General features: G+C 42.0%; 1 protein-coding gene and 1 non-coding gene across 3 annotated transcripts in view; one reads left to right on the top strand and one right to left on the bottom strand.

Annotated features, from left to right (window-relative positions):
• Positions 1–664: 664 nt before the first annotated feature.
• TRNAD-GUC (transfer RNA aspartic acid (anticodon GUC)) lies at positions 665–736 on the bottom strand. The gene has a single exon. It is a non-coding gene; the product is annotated as a tRNA-Asp (tRNA).
• A 418-nt stretch (positions 737–1,154) lies between these two features.
• LTA4H (leukotriene A4 hydrolase) overlaps positions 1,155–18,474 on the top strand; it is a 40,461-nt gene continuing 23,141 nt past the window's right edge. Inside the window, exons 1-6 of one of the 2 annotated variants that reach the window (XM_056115671.1) lie at positions 1,155–1,400; positions 5,735–5,865; positions 8,342–8,462; positions 12,505–12,573; positions 13,920–14,024; positions 16,108–16,160. In XM_056115671.1, coding sequence (XP_055971646.1) covers positions 1,242–1,400; positions 5,735–5,865; positions 8,342–8,462; positions 12,505–12,573; positions 13,920–14,024; positions 16,108–16,160 — 638 coding nt within the window. In that variant the 5' untranslated portion in view covers positions 1,155–1,241. The remainder of the gene's footprint in view (positions 1,401–5,734; positions 5,866–8,341; positions 8,463–12,504; positions 12,574–13,919; positions 14,025–16,107; positions 16,161–18,474) is intronic. The other variant, XM_056115665.1, reaches the window with a different exon arrangement.

Below are 18,474 nucleotides of genomic sequence, written 5' to 3'. Positions count from 1 at the left end.
TCTGCAGACCACCAGCATTCTCTTAATTACATGAATCTTGATCTTGGTGCTCCTCCCACTTAAACTCAGTGGGTGCCCCTGCCAGAGTTAACAGTCTTACTATTTTCTTTGAGACCTGGCATCTTGCAAAGTTAACTTCTGAGGTGCGTTCATAAAGGTGAATCATCTTTCAGCCCTCCTTATACTCCCTCCGGTAGGGATCCAGACCTCAGCCACCTGTTCCAGTTCTGATTCCAATGTTGCAGGCAATTATATACATCTACATATAATAAAATTCTCTCCTTACCAGAAATAGAAGTATATACATCCATATTTTTAAAATGTTTACTAAGTTTCTAAAATGATAACTAACATATATCTCATATATATAACTGATATATATATATACACAGATACAGATACATAGACACACTGACACACCGACACACACACACACACACACACACACACACATATTAAAAAGGACAAAAAAAAAGACTAAGGGAACATTTGTTTAGTAAATTTTCTTGTGCTGGGTTGGCATCAAGACAGGAAAGCAACAAAACAACTTTTAAAAGTAAATTTTATATAGCACACTTGACGGTTCTTTTTGAGGGCTCCTGTGAGACACTTTTCATTTTCAGATGACTGAACTCAAAAAGAAAAAAAAAAAAAGCTATCGTGCCTCCCCGTCGGGGAATCGAACCCCGGTCTCCCGCGTGACAGGCGGGGATACTCACCACTATACTAACGAGGAACTGCACGAGAGCCGGTGTTCAAATAAGTCTCTTATCCTGTTTCAGCCCGCTCCGCCCATCCTATCATTAGCCACCAATAGGTATTCCGTTTTTTTCGTCTCGCCTTTGCAGCTTCCGCCCAAGTTGCGGTGAGCGCACTCGGTTTGACCAGCCCGCGCCGCTTCTCACTTCCTAGCGCCCACCTTCCTCTAACTGCCGGGTCCCATTCCCCTCCCTCCTGCCCCCTCCCCAGCTCAAGGAGCCCCCTCCAGCCCGCTCAGCACAGCTCGGTACACACTCTCCCAGGGAGCATCGCGCGCACTTCGTCGCACTGCACCCTGGGAATTGTAGTTCCAGCTCCCCGCACTCCTCTCTCCTCCGACTTGCACGAACTCCTCTTCCCGACGGGCATTGCGAACTCCTCCTCTTCTTTACCCCTTCCCTCCTTTGCTCGGTCTCAGTCGAGTTGTCTGGCAGCGCCAGCGTTAGGGTATCCATCGCTATACGGCGGGAATCCTCAGAGCCATGCCCGAGGTCGTGGATTCGTGCTCCTTGGCCTCTCCGGCATCCGTTTGCCAGACCAAGCACCTGCACCTACGCTGCAGCGTCGACTTCACGCGCCGGGCGTTGACCGGGACCGCAACCCTCACGCTCCAGTCCCAGGAGGATAATCTGCGCAGCCTGGTACGGTGGCACGAGCCCCCCGCCCCGTGGCCGCCTCTCGACCCTTTCGCCCACGGCGGCCCCAACCCAGCCCCCGTCTGCTGCGCGCACACCTTGGGGGCGCCTCCGCCGCCCGCACCCTTTATTCTGCACCCCCTCTTTAGCCCGCGCTCACTTACATCGCCCCCTCTGCATCCCAGGACCTATCTGCCTCCCTCCCGGACCCCTCTGCCTAGTGTTTAAAGGGCTTCCCGCCTCCCCAGTCCCCGTGCGCTCCCGGGCGCCCCTTCCAAGCCCAGCGCTCGGGTTTCAGGTTGACTTGAGTCCCCCCCACCCCCAACCCAACCCTCCTTTCGTATAATCCTCGTTCCCAGCTCTGATTCCCCCTGTGGGCTCCTCGTTTCCTCGACCCGTTTCCTCGGCCCGCAGCCCAGAAACTCCGTCCTCGGGCCCCACTGTTTCTTCCAGTCCCCAGTGCACTTTCCTCGGGCCGTTCGCTCATCCTAGCCCTGACCCCATCGCCAGCTGCCTCCCGGTGCCACCCTTTCTTGACGGGCAATTATTATTTCGGCCCGCAGGTTTGCAGCCCACGAAGCGCAGGTCATCCTCTTGCACGATCCGGGTCCCCAGTCCCTTGAGTCCCAGCCTTGCACCCCTCTGCGCGCCCTGCCTTGCCTCGACACCTCCAATCTCTGCTGTCCGATTCTGTCCCGGCCCCCGTCTTTCCTATATTTTTGATTCTTCACCCAGCTTCTGTACTTTCAGTGCTGTTCTGGGCCATTCAGGTTTCTGAAAGATGTTTTAAAGACAATGTTGCAAGACGTTATTACCTGGCAATTTAAGAGTATCTCGTTCTCCAGCCCTCTGGCATACAAATGATGAAAAGCTTTAGATTCACAGATTGTTAATTATATATTTTTTAAAAACGTGCCCAACATGACCTGTTTTCCGTGTTCTTACTCAATTTGTTTGATAGTATTGGAACTGTACTTGAATAGTTTCATAAGTGAATGAATGTTTTAGACACTTAAAGGGGATCTTAAAGACCTCAACAATGTAGTTTCATGAATAGTTCATCTCAAACACAGCCCTAAGCAACTTTGATGTAGGCCGGATGGAAAGAAATGAGTATGGTCCATTACTTGGACATAAGAAGACTATATGAGAATTGATAGTTTTCATGGCTCCTCTTGCTGTGAAATAGTCCTGTATTTTGAGTTGACTGATAGGAACTAATATAACACTTTCTCACTCTTAACATTTTGCTAGGCTAATTCTGAATTAAAAATTATTTAAACACTTCCAAGTAAGTTTGTACAAAAGAGCTATATAGAAGAAAGTTAAGACTAGAATAAATAAGATAACTGTAAGAAGGAGATAACTATTTCCTTATAGATTGTACTTTGATCTGCCTTAGTAATGGTGCTATCTTTTATTAAAACATTACCTAGGCAGAATTGCTGAACCAAAGTCCTGTTTCGATGTAGTTCTCTATTTAGTTATTTATTTTGTATTTGGGGGTTACACCCAGCAGTGCTCAGGGCCAAGTCCTGCCTCTGGGCTCAAGGATCCTTCCTTAGTGGTGCTGGGGGCCAGGGCTGTATGTCTCTTGCAAGGCAAGCCATCTGCCCACTATCAAGCCCCTATCCTCCTTTTATTAAAAGAAAGTGACTTTTGGTTGCTTATCATTGTTCATGATAAGCAATCTCGAACTGCTCAGTAAAATGAAAGCTTTACCTCTAGCCCACAAGTCAGCAAGACTCAAGATGTTAAAATCTGCTGTGTTGGAAGTCTGAGAAGAGGGGGAGGGGGAGGGGGAGGAGGGAGGGAGGGAGGGAGAGGATGCCTCTCCAAAGTTCTAGTTGAAAACTCTGCCCATTGTTTTGCATTCCCCAAATCTCTAGAGAAGATTTCTAAGTTCTGGTTTCTGGTTGGGATGTCTGTTTAGTAAATTAAGCCTGGAAGTATAATGTTCGATTTTATACAAGGGAGGCTAATTGTACAGGGACATCTGTTTTCAATTGCTCGCTTATTTATCATGATATTCGGAGGCCAGCAGTTTGGTTTTTTTATATTTAAAGGTAGCTGATTGTTTTCCTCCACTAGAATGTTGAGTCTTGAAGGCAGGAATATGTTTTGGGAATTTGTTTCCCAAGTTCTTAATATCTGGTATGTAGCAAACACTTAAAAGTTTGAATTAATGGATGAATTTAACCAGGAAGCAGTGACTAACAAAAAAACGCACAAACTTCTTCTGAGCTGTACTGCATCCAGTGGGAGCTGTCTGGAATGGGATTTGGCATTAGCCCTTACCTACCTATTGAGAGGACTTCTGGGTAGGGATGAGGTGCATTCCTTTTCTCTTCTTGGAATTCCTGATACTGGGGACTGTTGAATGAGCTCTGCACTGCTCTGTCCTCCCGTTGTTCATCGATTTGCTCGAGCGGGCCCAGTAACGTCTCCATTGTGAGACTTGTTGTTACTGTGTTTGGCATATTGAATACGTCACGGGTAACTTGCCAGGCTTTGCCGGTCGGGCGAGAGATGCCCGGTAGCTTGCTGGGCTCTCCAAAAGGACGGAGGAATCAAACCTGGCTCAGCCGGGCTGGCCACATGCAAGGCAAACACCCTACTGCTGTGCTATCGCTCTAGCCTAATAGAACAAAATCCTAGTTTTTCCAAAATCCTTTTTTTTTTCTTTTTGGGTCACACCCAGCGATGCCCAGGAGTTACTCCTGGATCTGTACTCAGGGATTACTCCTGGAGGTACTTAGGAAATCATATGGGCTGCCAGAGATCGAATCTGGATTGATTATATGCAAGACAAATGCTCTGCCCACTGTACTATCGCTCAGGGCCCTCTAGAAATCTTTTTTAAAGGTGTTGAGTTATGGGCACTGAAGTTTAGTACTCCTTTAGTACTCATACTTTTCAAACTTTTGTTTCTTTGATTAAAATGCTTAATTCTTAGACATTCCTTCAGTTTGTGGCTCAAAGAGGTTTTCATATCTTGATCAAGATCACATACTGTTTGGTGGCAAAAGCCAGGAATTCACATTTTGGTTTTTGGGTTACCCCTGATAGTGCTCAGGGGTTACTCCTGGCTCTGCTCACCAGTTCCTCCCTGTGGTGCTCTGGGGTCCACCGTCTTTGGTGCTGGTGTGGAATAAGTACCTCCTGCCTGCACTCAGGTCATTGAGCTTTCTCTCCAGTCCCACACCAGGAACTGAACAGAATCATCAATGACCCCAAAAGGGAGTCAAGTCAGAACATTATCATTAATTAAAACAGGAAAGAGCAGAACAGATACCAGAGTGGGCAGAAGGATAAAATACAGTTAAAAAATAAGATGGGAAGCTTGTTTAGAAATTGTTTTGTGGCGTATGAAGATTGAAGATTCTAAAGGAGTTCAATTGAAAGTGAATACAAAGTGCAGTTTTTCGAGCTTAGATGGATGGTTGAGTATGACTGGCACTCTGGTACTTGGAGTGTCACTTCCTTTTTGTCCAGACAACTTCCCTTATTTGGCAATGGCAAGAACTACCCTCCTAAGCATAGTCTATGAGTCACATGGTCAAACTTGGTATACCAGAGCATGTTTTCTAGCATCAAACCAGCAGCACTATAAAGTCCGCTTACCAAAGCGCCATGGTTTGTTTTCAGATGCATGACAATAACGCAGGGGTTGGGTTCTATGAGTCTATCAAGAAATATAGGGTGAGTTGAACTAAGGAGTTAATGAGGAAATAAACAACCGATGAGTGTTTTTCATAGGAGAAACGTTTGGGTATTAGAAGCAAAGGCATTTTAATTTTGATTGATTGTTACTTAACTTAGGGCAGGAGCGATAGCACAGCGGGTAGGGCGTTTGCCTTACACGCGGCCAACATGGCCGACCCGAGTTTGATTCCTCCGCCCCTCTCGGAGAGCCCGGCAAGCTACCGAGAGTATTCGATATGCCAAACACAGTAACAACAAAAGTCTCCAATGGAGATGTTACTGGGCCCGCTCGAGCAAATCGACGATCAACGGGAGGGCCTTTTTTCACTTAAAGTCCCACAGTTTTTGTGACTCTCCCAGAGTTATGTTACTGTTACTGGGCCTGCTCCCAGAGTCTCACAATGTACATACAAATCTTAGAAAATAAACATTTTCAAGTGGTTTAGAATCCCAAGAGAGGGGACTTAAACCAAAGCTTATTTGGTTTCATTGCTGCCATTGTCGTCTGTATCTTACTCTCCAAAGGCGATTAGTTCTACTCTATGGTCATTGTAGTCAACCTTGATTTAACTCTAGTTTTCTTTGGTATATGGAACTCTTTTCTTACCATCCCAAAAATATTTATTTCATTTTAGGTTTTGGATACAAAGGACCTGACAATAGAGAAAGCGGTCATCAATGGACAAGAAGTCAAATATACTCTTGGCGAGAGCCAAGGCTACAAAGGCTCACCGATGGAAATCTCCCTTCCTATTGCTCTGTGCAAGTACGAATGTTCTCTATCATCTTTCTCCATTAATAATAACTTATTGGGGAACTCTTTTAAAATTCATTTTGGCATTTTATCCCTTCCTTTTACTTCTGAGTGTGTAGTAATTGGTATGTTATTCCTATTGAGCTCTGTTCAGATTGCATTTACAGTGAAAGCTTTATGTTCTTACTCTACCATAAATTCATCGTATGAAGATTTGAGACTTTGGATCACTGTTACTTCTCCTAGTTTTACTAATATTTAGAATTATGAGGGCACTGTGTCATTTCAGGATTGTCTAGAAAGCTTTTACCAGCTACATATTTTTTACCTTCTTTCTTCCTTGGGGCTAATCACTTTCAATTTTTGACTTTTTATAATTTTTTTTGGGGGGGTGGGCTTGGGCACCACACTGACTGTGCTCAGAATTTACTCTTTGGTAAGATGCTCAGTAGGACCTTATCTGATGTGGGGGATCGAATCTGGAACCCAGGGTTAGTCATGTGCAAGGCAAGTGTTTCATTCACTGTACAATCTCTCTGACCCTAGTTACTTTTATCTAATAGAATAATAGTGATGGCAGGGGCTAGAGATAGAGTATAGCCTGTGGAGTTCACACCTTGTATGTGGCCATCCTGGGTTTGTTCACTGATAGCCCATACTGTCCCCTGAGCCCCAGCAGGAATGAGGCCTGAGTGCTGAACCTAGAGTTAGCCCTGAGCACAGGGCTTTGGGCCGGGTATGGCCCAAAGCTCTCCAAATAAATAAATGAAAAAGTATGATAAGTATAAGAAAAAAAGAATAGCAATAGTAAACGTAGAATCTTTTCTATGTAACAATTTTGAAAAAGCTGCTTGAGATATATTCTGTCATCCAGTCCTTCTCATAATCCCATATATGGTATGACGTGCAATTTACAGATGAGACAAGGATCCTCTGATAAATTAGTAATGAGTTCAAAATAGTGGCAACTAGAATTGTCCTATTTGGAGTGCCTGAAACAAGGCTGACCTATTTTTTTTAAGTGCTCATAGTTTCATCTCTCTCTCTCTCTTTCTCTCTCTCTCTCTCTCTCTCTCTCTCTCTCTCTCTCTCTCTCTCTCCCTCCCCCCCTCCTCCCCACCCCCTGCCTCCCCCGGGCTTGAATCTAGTTGAATCTGGGCCTCACACATCTGCAGCCCCCTTCTCTTCCTCTTAAGAAAGAGAAAGCAGGGGCTGAAGATAAAGTTCAAAGGTATAACATCTAACTTAGAGTGCTCCTTTTTCAATCCCTGGTTCCCCAAGCACTGCCAGGAGTGGATCCCCCTAAAAGAGAGAAAAATAAGAAAATGTGGCATTTACACACACTGGAATACTGTTCAGCTACTTTTAAAAAAAGATGAAATGTTGCCATTTACAACAATATGAATAGATGTAGAGATACTATTTTTAAGCCAATTGGAGAAAGACAGTCTCTGCATTATTTCACTTACATGTGGAATATATATATATATATATATATATATATATATATATGTATCTAAAAAAACAGGATGAACTAAGTCAAGTGAAAATACATTTTTAGACTTTTTGTGGTTACCAGAAGAGAAGTGGGGAAGGGTAGATAAACAGAACAGAGACCAGCTGCTATAAAGTACAGAACTGGACTTTCAGAGATATAGTATATATGCTAATGGTCAGTGACACACACCAGAAATATATAATGTTATTGTGCATCTTCAGTATAAAAGGAAAAAGAAAGAATGCAAACCTCCAAATGTTATCAGATGTAAAAATCTATGGCATAGGAAATATTTCCCCAAGTACATAGAGCCTGTTGATATTTGGGATTCAAACACTGGTCTCTTGAGTGTCATTGGTCTCCAAAGCTCTGGATGGTTCCTCATTCTTAGTATTGCTCAATTCCTCAGACTCTCGGGGGTGGGGGATGGAGGGGGGGATGGACTGCTTTTATTATTTCCTGACTGATCCTTTAATAAAGTGCATTAAAAAATATAACTAAGAGATAAAACACATTTTTTTTAAAAAATCATAGATTCAGTGGACATAAAATGACTCAAAGTTTACTTAAAACTTTGCTTAAAAAGTTTCAGATGTTTCTAAAAATTCAATTTCTTGACTTACCTTGTCTAGTAAGTTTGCTGACAGGCAGGGCTCTGGATTAAACCCCGGCACTCACTGCCAGGGCTAACATTTCTAGTTTCCTAAGATCATAAAAAGATGGAACTATCTCATGAGTGTGCTATGCCTCTGTCGGTCTGATTGTCCCTTCACCTTCATCAGCATGGAAGAGTGAACATGACTCCTGAACTGGCATCACGGGAGGAGAATGAGGCAAACTCCTTCATTCGATGTGATCTGACAATAGTTCACTCTTTATTGTAACAAGCCCTAATGAAACATTTTTTGTATTATTCAGTGCCCTAATGTGAATTTAGATTATAGTCAAATTGCATTAGATTCTACTGACACATTGGTTTGTTTTCCACAGAAACCAAGAAGTCACCATCGAAATTTCCTTTGAGACTTCACCACAGTCTTCTGCTCTTCAGTGGCTCACTCCAGAACAGACTTCAGGGAAGCAGCACCCTTATCTCTTTAGTCAGTGCCAGGTAAAAAAAAAAAGGTGGCAGGGGGGCAGGATTTACTCTGTAGAAAAATTCTACAACAGGCAGGTTAATGAAGCAAAGTGAGACGGAGACTTATGGATGTGTGGGTCTTACCAACTGACATTAATATAGTTATGGTATTTAAAAAAGGAAACTTTGCAGGGCAGGAGTGATAGAATAATTGGGTAGGGCATTTGCCTTGCACAGGGCTAACCCAGGCTCAATCGTTGGCACCAAATACAGTTCCTCAAGCCCCATCAGGGCTGATCCCTGAGTGCAGAGCCAGGGGTAAGCCCGAGTACATCTGGGTGTAGCCAAAATAAAACAAAACAAAACATAACAAAAAAGGAAAAAAGAAACTTTTTGGGAGCTTGATTTTGGCACTCCAAGGATCTGAACACTGCCTGAACATTGCCAGGAATGATTCCCAGGCACAGAACTGGGAGTAACAAAGTTTTGGGTATGGCTCAGAAAACACCAAAATAAAATAAGTATGTTAAAAAGCAAACCAGTTTTGGTAAGAGTGACTGTATAGTGGGCAAGGTGCTTGCCTTTTGTACAGTTGACTTGGATTCAGTCCTTCACGCCATGTGTGATTCCTGAAGCCTGCCAGGAGTGATCCCTGAGTACAGAGCCAGGAGTCAGTCCTGAGCACTGCTGGGTGTGCTCCCCCATCCCCCTAACAAAATAAATGAAAAACAAATAACTTTTTTTCTTTCCCCACCCCCTATGACCCCACCTGACAGTGCTCATTGCTCCTGGTTGTGCGTGGGGTCCTGGTTGCTCAGGATGGCCAGTTGACCGATCTCTATGTCCCCAAGAAACTTTCTTTAATGTGAACTCATTAATTGGACTTTCTAGGTCATATTTATAGTTCTGTCCCCAGTCCCATAGAATTTGGCATAACGTAGGCACTTAGTAAATGGACATAAAGTGAGAGGAAAACAAAATTGCTTTATAGACTGGCTACAGAAACTGTCTACAGTAGGAAGGAAGTGGAATCTAAGATTTCTCAATATTCTTCAGACCTCATTGCTTAGAGAGTTTCACCATGGAGTTTATTGTGTAACTTTTTTAGACTTTTTCTGCTCATTTGCAAATATATGCTGTGTAAATATATAATATATATATATGTATATATATATATATTTCCCTCTCAGAGAGCCCAGCAAGCTACTGGGAGTATCGTGCCCACACGGCAGAGCCTGGCAAGCTACCCATGGCATATCCAATATGCCAAAAACAGTAACAATAATGGGTCTCATTCCCCTGACCCTGAAAGAGCCTCCAATACAGCAGTGATGGGAAAGACGAGTAAGAAGGGGCCGCTAAAATCTCAGGGCTGGGACGAATGGAGACATTATTGGTGCCTGCTCGAGTAAATCGATGAACAATGGGATGACAGTGATACAGTGATGCTATGTAAATACCTTCAGAATTATTTAATCTACTGCTTTCCCTTTATTTCATGGTTTTGGAGTTACATCTGATAAAACTCAAGAGTTACTCCTGGCTCTGCATTCAGGAATTACTCCTTATGGTGCTCAGGGGACATATGGGATGTTGGATATCAAACCTAGGGTGGCCGGGCGCAAGACAAGAACCCTACCTGCTGTACTATTGCTCCCCTACTTCTTTACTTTTGAATTGATTTGAGTTACTTCTGTTTTCAGTTTATAAGCCAAGAATAAAGAAGCATGTAATAAGAGACAATTTATCATAAGGATGATAGATATCATTTCTAGAAGGGAAAACCTAATTATGTTTGTAATCAGATTGTTTACAATTACGAGAACTCACCTTATCTAACATTTACTATTAATATTAATTACAGGAACTCATCTTCTTAGTATTTATTTCTTCACATTGTAGTGGGTGTTTTTTGTATTTGGTACTATGTTAGGAACTTTGGGTTTTTTTTTTTTTTTTTTTTGCTTTTTGGGTCACATCCGGCAATGCTCAGGGGTTACTCCTGGCTCATGCACTCAGGAATTGCTCCTGGCGGTGCTCAGGGGACCATCTGGGGTACCGGGAATTGAACCTGTGTGGGTCATGTTGGCTGCATGCAAGGCAAACGCCCCACCCTCTGCTCTATCGCTCCAGCCCAGGAACTTTGTATTTTTAATCGTCTAAATATTCCTTTGTAATAGATAATATGTTAGTCTCAAATGTGAATACAAGACTAAAAAAAAGAATCAATGATGACATACCAAATAGGTAGTAAATAAGAATATTGTTTTGTTGTCTTTCTAAGAACTCTTAGCTAAGAACTCTTAGCTTAATAATATGACAGAAATAGGTTTAAGCAAGAAATTACAAATTGTAGGCTCTTTTAGGAATATCTGTTATCTAATCAGTATTTTTAATAGTATGTTCATTATCTAAAGTTGGCCAAAAAATGTAAAATTTGTGAGTCATAGAAATACAAATTTTGAATATATTGCTCCATTTCTTATTGATATGTTTGAGATACAGAAGAGAAATTTCAGCTGAATTCAGAAATATCTGCAGTAGGTAAGAAATACAGGAACTGTGAATGTGTGCCAATAACAAAGCTTATGGCTTGCATTCAGGAAACCTAGTTTAAAACACCAGGCTCACAAAAAAGGAGGGAAGGGAGGGGCAGAGGGAGGAGAAAAAAGAAACATGTAGATATGACCAAGTTTTGTTTGATGAACATGCTTGTGGTTTTTCCTCTATGAATATTTGCTTGGTTTGATCTTATTTAGGCATATTAGCTGCCTTAAAGCTCTGAAAAGACCTACAGTGAAGAACACAATTTGACTTCTCACTGGCTTTCACAACCTCACCCCCCACCCACACACAACATTACTGTTTCACTTAACTCAAGACCCTTAAGCAACTATAAAGGCAAGGTCTTGGACTCCTATCTTGGGAGAAAGAACCATAAAGAGACCAGGAATGGGATAGAAGTTGGTGTTTTGGGGGGAGGAAGGGAACGCGCAGGGTAGTAAGAAGAGCAAATGGTTGGTAATAGTGTTTTGCACTGCTCCACTAAAACGGTCATCAGAAGTTATTTCTGGTAAAAATTTCTCCTCTCACAAGGGCCGTATCTAAATTCTTCCAGATAGTTAAAAGAGAGGGTGAGGTTTGTCTCTGAAACTGTTGGGTCATAATTAATTACCTTTAGCTCAAAAATAACACTTAGGAAAAAATGGCCCATTTCAGGGAGTTGTGTTCCAAATCTCTTCATGAAGAATCAGTGTACGCTTAGTTATACTAAAACAAAAACAAAAAAAGACGCCAGAATTTCTCCCTAATTTTTACTTTTCAAGTTTGTTGCAGATTGACGTTTCAGGGATTCTAGCAAATGCTTTCCTCTAGCTAGGTTCATTAGGCACTAGTAGCTAATCAGAGAAAAGAAAAATTATTTCTTGTGAAAGCCAGTGAGAAATCAAATTGTGTTCTTCACCGTAGGTCTTTTCAGAGCTTTTAGGCAGCTAATGTGCCTACTCTCACACCCAAACTGCAATCTACTCTCCCCTGGTTCTTGCATTTATTTCACCAAAGAGCCATTCCTCCTCAGGGTCCCCAAAAACCTTTCACCGTGCACTGCAAATGCTCAGCACATAGAATGGGAAGCACTAACTTGGCTTCAACTGAAGCATGAGGGTTGCTGGGACATTACAATTGGAAAGTGAGGGGTCCAAGAAATAGCACTGCAGGTAGGGTGCTTGCCTTGCCTGTGCCCCAACTCAGGTTTGAACCTCAGCCTCCCATATGGTCCCCCAACTTTGCCAGGAAAGTCATATTTTTTTTAAGCCACGATTCTATTTTCGCTCATATCAGGGATCCCATGAAATGTGAGACATTTTCATTTTTAAAAAGAATGATTTGGGGATGTGGCTGGTGATAAAGCACAAGCTTTATGTATATAAGGCTCCAAGTTCAATTCCTGGCACCACAAAAAAAAAAAAACATAAAGAATGTGTCAAAGAACAATGCGACAATTTTAATTTCATAATGCCTTGGTGTTGAGGAAGGAGGAATAACTTTCTTTTCTTTCCTGTCCCCTCCTTTGCAGGCCATCCACTGCAGAGCAATTCTTCCTTGCCAGGACACTCCTTCTGTGAAATTAACCTACAGTGCAGAGGTAAATATCACAAAATTTTAACTGGATCAAACAATCTAATTTTACTTACTTACTGATTGATTTGGAGCTGGTGCTCATCCTCGGCTCCGTACCTCTAAAGAACTAGTGCCATGGCCCTAGGTAAGTCCTATGACTTCACAACCCTAATTGTCTCACTGCCTAAAGAAAGAAGTGAAACCATGTGATTACCACATGATTTCCTGCAGGCTTTATCCCACCACTGCCAGGATCTGAGGCCGCTATCACATTTGGTCCTGAACTCCTGATGGAGGGACAGCTTGGAGCCCTGGCCCAGGCACGAGCAGGGGAGTGTGGCACTCACTGGAGAATGCTTGCTAAAACACAGACCTTCTGGGATAGTCATTGATTCTGGCATTTATTTGAAATGCTAGTTTCAGAGTCACGGGTGGAGGGTGATACTGGAATGACTTTGCCCCCAAAGAATCTTTTCTCTGCAGATTTCTAGAGAGAATTATTTTCTAGTCCTGGGCAGTAAGTTTATGTTTCTCACAATTGTGATCCTTTAAAGGGCCCATTTTGCATGCAGGAGGCCTCCATTTAGCCCCTGGCATTGCACTGAGCCAGGAGGTACGGGCAAATGCCACCACACTCCATCCCCCTGCACCCTCCCAACAAGTTCTGTATCTAACACCAGGTTTGTTTTTTATATCCAGTTGCTTAAAGCTCTAATCTCTGCCAAGCCCCTGTCTAAAGTTAAGTATAGCTTCATTTGAATTGATTTTGAGGTTATGGAGGGACCAAGGGGTGCCCTGGTTAAAGGCATGGAGATTGGTGCTTTGTGTCCATCATTTTATTCCATGCTGGAATCCTGTGAGTATTATTATCTCCTTTGATGGGGAAACTGAGATTCAAGAAGGTTATTTGGCGAGTTTATGTAATTCCTAGGAGGAAGAGCTAGAATTTTAATCTGCTTTTCTACCAAATTCTCTTAATTTGAATGGATAGATTTCTCACATTCTTTTTGTTCTTTTGTTTTGTTTTGGGGGACACACCTAGTGGTACTCAGGACTTACTTCTGGTATTGTGCTCAGGGATTACTCCTGGCAGTGCTCAAGGGACCACGAATGAAGTGCCAGGGATTGAACCTCAGTCAGCTGCATGCAAGACAAGGGCCTTACCCATTTTGCTATCACTCTGGACTTTGCATTCATTTTTAAACCATAGCACTAATTTTGTATATGGTATGAAATCACCTGGAGTTTTGGAATCTTGGTATATTTATTTTGTAGGCGAATCATGACGGGAAAAAAGGAGAATATTTTCCATATGCAATTTAAGATACATAGAGCCTTTTATAATGGGAAATGCTTTTTCTTCTCCACTAGGTTTCCGTCCCAAAAGAACTAGTGGCACTTATGAGTGCCATTCGTGAAGGAGAAGCCCCGGACCCAGAAGACCCAAGCAGAAAAGTATACAAATTCAGACAAAATGTAAGACTTTAAGTACCAAACCTTTGTGTCAGTTGGTGGTGAACTACCAATAGTTCTTTTAACCCATCTGGAGAACAAAACTGCATCTGGAATAATTCAGAATTTAGTGAGCAGCTCCTATGTCTGGTTTCTTTCATTTATTTATCAGTGTGATTTCAAAACAGTCTGATCTCCTTGTGGTGTTGCATTGAAGAAAGAGGCAGCTGGAACATCCACCTTAGGGACACGCGTCATCCCATTTCCGCTCGCTGGGGCCTACATTTTCCCTGTGTTTTCAAGTCACACTTTTGCCAGTCCCAGCATCTTATTCACAAGGGCAAGAGCTGTCTCAGACTGAAAAAGTGTCCTGTGGGAGCCTGGGGGTGGCATAAAGGCTTAAGGTGCTTCCCTCGAATGTATGTGCCTGATCTTGGTTTGAGGTTTAATCCCCCATGCCACATAGTCCCCTGGATATCACTGGATGTGGCTCTTGAAGCTCCTGAGCAATGCTGGGGTGAACTGGGTGGCCCCTAGCACCAGGGCAGCCTCGGCTTCTAGCACAGGAGCAGCTGATTTTGGGTAAAAAATTGTCAAGAGTGATCCTTTGACAACCTGAGATCACTTGGGAGCCTGCTCTCCCCCCAAAAATAACACACTTCATTTTTTAAAAAAGTTAATTTAATTTTTATAAAGTAGTTCACAACATTTGATTACATCTAATAGTCGAATACCAATTCCACCGCCATTACACTTTCCCACCACCATAGTTTGGATGTTTCCATCCTGAACTCCAACTCCTGCCCTAAAGCAGACTGAAATAATTTATTTTTTTAAAGATTTTATTACTGAATCACAGTGGAATAGATTTTTACAAAGCTGTTCATAATTTGGTTTCAGTCATATAATGTTCCAACACCCATCCCTCCACCGGTGTACATTTCCCAGCACCCGTGTCCTCAGTTTCCCTCCCATCCCCTCCCCTCAGCTTGCCTCTATGGAAGGTGTTTTCTCTCTGTCTGTCTGTCTTCTGTCTCTGTCTCTGTCTGTCTCTGTCTGTCTGTCTGTCTGTCTGTCTGTCTGTCTCTCTCTCTCTCTCTTGCTTAGTCTTGCTCTTTCTCTTTCCTTTTGGGCATTGTGGTTTGCAGTACAGATACTGAAAGGTTATCATGTATATCCCTTTACCTCCTCCCTTTACCTACCTACTTTTAACACTCAGTACTTGTCCAGCGTGATCATTTCCAGCTATTCTTTCCAGCTATCATCCTGGTCCCTTCTCCATCTTACCTACCCTCTGTTCCACACTCGCTTGTGGTTGATTCCAATCATTGACCAATCTTCCTTGACCCTGTTTTCCCTGGCTGTTGATATGCCTTCTATTAGAGAAAGAATATTTACTTGCTCCAACCTGTTTCTGGGATCAGGTTGAAGTTCCCATGTTTTGGGAATCTTCTTATTGCTGAAATATTTTGTATAACTCCAGTATACCAGAAGTGGTGTTTTAGTAAATGAAATTAAATTAAATAAAAAAGAAAAAGCAATCACTGCCAATAAACCAATCAACAAAAAAGGCACAGGGTTTTCATTTAGGTTAAATTTTGAGGAATGTTTAAAATTTCTCTGTGAAATACCACGTTCCATGTGCAGTAAGTACCAGGTGCAGTTGCATTTTTCACATTGCAAAAGCTTTTCTTCTGAGTGCAAGAAAAAGGAAGGAAATGTTTCTAATGTTTTATACCACAGACTTGAGCAACTTTTACCTATTAAATATGAGAACTGAGAAGTACAAAATGAATCCATATTCCTCATAGAGGATTTGAAATGAAATTGCCTCACTTTTTAAGTTTTCTGGTTTTATTTTTTGCCGGGTTTGGGGCCACATGCAGTGGTGCTCAGGGGCTATGCCTGACTCTATGTTGAGGGGTCACTCCTGGTAGTGCTTGGGGACCATGTGGTGTTGGAATTTGAACTGGTCTTGGTCACATACAAGGCAATAACTTTAACCTCTGTACTTTCTCTTTGTGCCTTATTTTTAAACGTGAATTGTCTTACTCTTGTTTTTGAGCGCTAATGCAGGTATGTTGTGTGTTTTGTTTCTGTCTTTTAGGTTCCAATACCCTGCTACCTGATTGCTTTAGTTGTTGGAGCTTTAGAAAGCAGGTGAGTTCTTTTTTTTTCATTTTTTTATAATTTTATTTATTGAATCACTATGAGAGCAGTTACAAAGCTTTCGGGTTTTAGTCTTGGTCATGCAATGAAACACCTGTACCTCCACCAGTGCCCATTCTCCACCCCCAAAAACCCCAGCATACCCCCATCCCACACTCTCCCCCTACCTGTGGGGCAGATGATTTCCACATTACTCTCTCTCTCTACTTTGATTACATTCAGTATTTTGACACCAGACCCACCATTATTATTTGGGACTTTACCCCAACACTCAGATCAAGGAGGTGAGTTCTTGAACAAATTTTGAGGTTTATTCAATCTTGAACCTCTATCCTGATTAATTTGTGGGCCATTTGTAAGTTTCTCAAGATAGCAAACTGACAACTGTAGGAAAATTTCCATCTAGTCACAAAATGTAAGTTTTGTTTATTTTATTTATTTGTGTGGTTTTAAGGACCAAAATCAGGGCTGCACACATATAACACTGAGCTGTATCCCTGGTCTCCGTAAGTTAATTTTCAATTTAAGAATAATTTTTACCAGTCATTATTGAGATTTTCTATGTATTCTGGAAGTTAGACATCCAAAATTGATATAATTTGGCAAATTATTTCTAATAACTTCCAGTTTCACATTCTTGAGGTTGTGGTTATAATATCTGACTTTCTCACATCATAGGGTGCTTTTGTAAAAAAAAAAAATTAATTGAAATATCTGATGATCTGATAGATAGTACAGGGGTTAAGGAGCTTTTGTTGAGTGTGGCCCAGCCTGGTTTGATCCCTGTCACTGCATATGGTCTGCTGCAAACTGCCCAGGAGAGACGTGTGAACACAGCAGAGTGTGACTCTTCCCCACCCTGAAAAAAAAGATTGAATATATGAAAGCACTTGGAAGTCTATAAATAATATTTAAGTATATTTTATTAAAATTTTGCCGACTAAATATCCTTTCTCCTTAATTTTTTGTCCATTACTTTTGTTTTTACATAAACCACAATTGCATTTATTTATTTAAAGGTAAAGGTAAAGGTAAAGGCCCTCCCGTTGATCGTCGATTTGCTCGAGCGGGCCCAGTAACGTCTCCATTGGAGACTTTGTTGTTACTGTGTCTGGCATATCGAATACTCTCGGTAGCTTAAAGATTTTATTATTGAATCACTCTGAGATAGATCTTTACAAAGCTGTTCATAATTTGGTTTCAGTCATAAGGTGTTCCAACACCCGTCCCTCCACCAGTGTACTTTTCCCAGCACCCGTGTCCCTAGTTTGTTTCCCATCACCTTCCCCCACCACAGCCTGTCTCTGTGGCAGACATTTTTATTCTCTCTTTCTCTCTCTCTCTCTCCTTTTTTTGGCATTAGTGGTTAGTACAGATTCTGAAAGGTTATCATGTATATTCCTTTATCTACTTTTAACACTCAGTACTTCTTGAAATGTCCAGCATGATCATTTCTAGCTGTTATTGTCAGCCTGATCCCTTCTCCATCTTACCTACCCTCTGCCCAATACACACTTGTGGTTGATTCCAACTGTTGACCAATCTTCCTAGACCCCGTGTTCCTGGCTGAAAATGAAGAATGTCTGTAGTCATCACATTCTTTAAAATGCCAAATGGGCCAGAGAGATAGATAGTACAGCACTGGCATTCCATGTGGTTCCCTGAGCACTGCTAGGACTAATTCCTGAGTGCAGAGCCAGTAACTCCTGAGCACTGCCAGGTATGCCCCCACCCTCCCCCCCATTTTTTTTTAAATAATGAAAATGTTAGAATCTGGATGTGTAGAGAAGTTAGACAAATAACTACGGCACCTCTCATCTTGAATTTCATTTTCTTTATTCACAACTAGGAATATGTACATTCAAGGATTTTTCTAAAAATGAACAGACCTAACATTTGTAAAGGCTCCTAGCTCACAGGAGACATTCATTAATGATGACTATAAAAGTTGTCACAGCAGCCAACAATTCGAAGTTCTTATTATAATGTTGTTTTCTCTGCATTATCGCACTGAACGTGAATAAGTCTGTAGAGTGGATAGGATTTTTTTTTTTTACCAGTTTCTGGACAATGAAATATACATAGCGAGTTTTAGTAACTGGTTCAGGATCAGAAAGCTGATAAAAGCTCAGGCTTGGGCCTCAAGTCCATGCAGTGTAGCTTTATACTGTCTAGGACCGCAGCCATTAACTAGCCAGATGAGACTTGAATTCTGCAGGAAGTAGGAAATATGAGCTGGATTTCTAAAGAGTGTAAGTAAAAAAATAATAAAATTTATCAATAACTTCTAGTTAATTACTTGTTA

This window comes from Sorex fumeus, unplaced genomic scaffold, assembly GCF_029834395.1.
Source record: "Sorex fumeus unplaced genomic scaffold, SorFum_2.1 ptg000003l, whole genome shotgun sequence".
NCBI classification, from domain to species: Eukaryota; Metazoa; Chordata; class Mammalia; order Eulipotyphla; family Soricidae; genus Sorex; species Sorex fumeus.
Note: the sequence above shows the minus strand (reverse complement) of the source record. Positions and strands in the feature narration are given on the sequence as shown.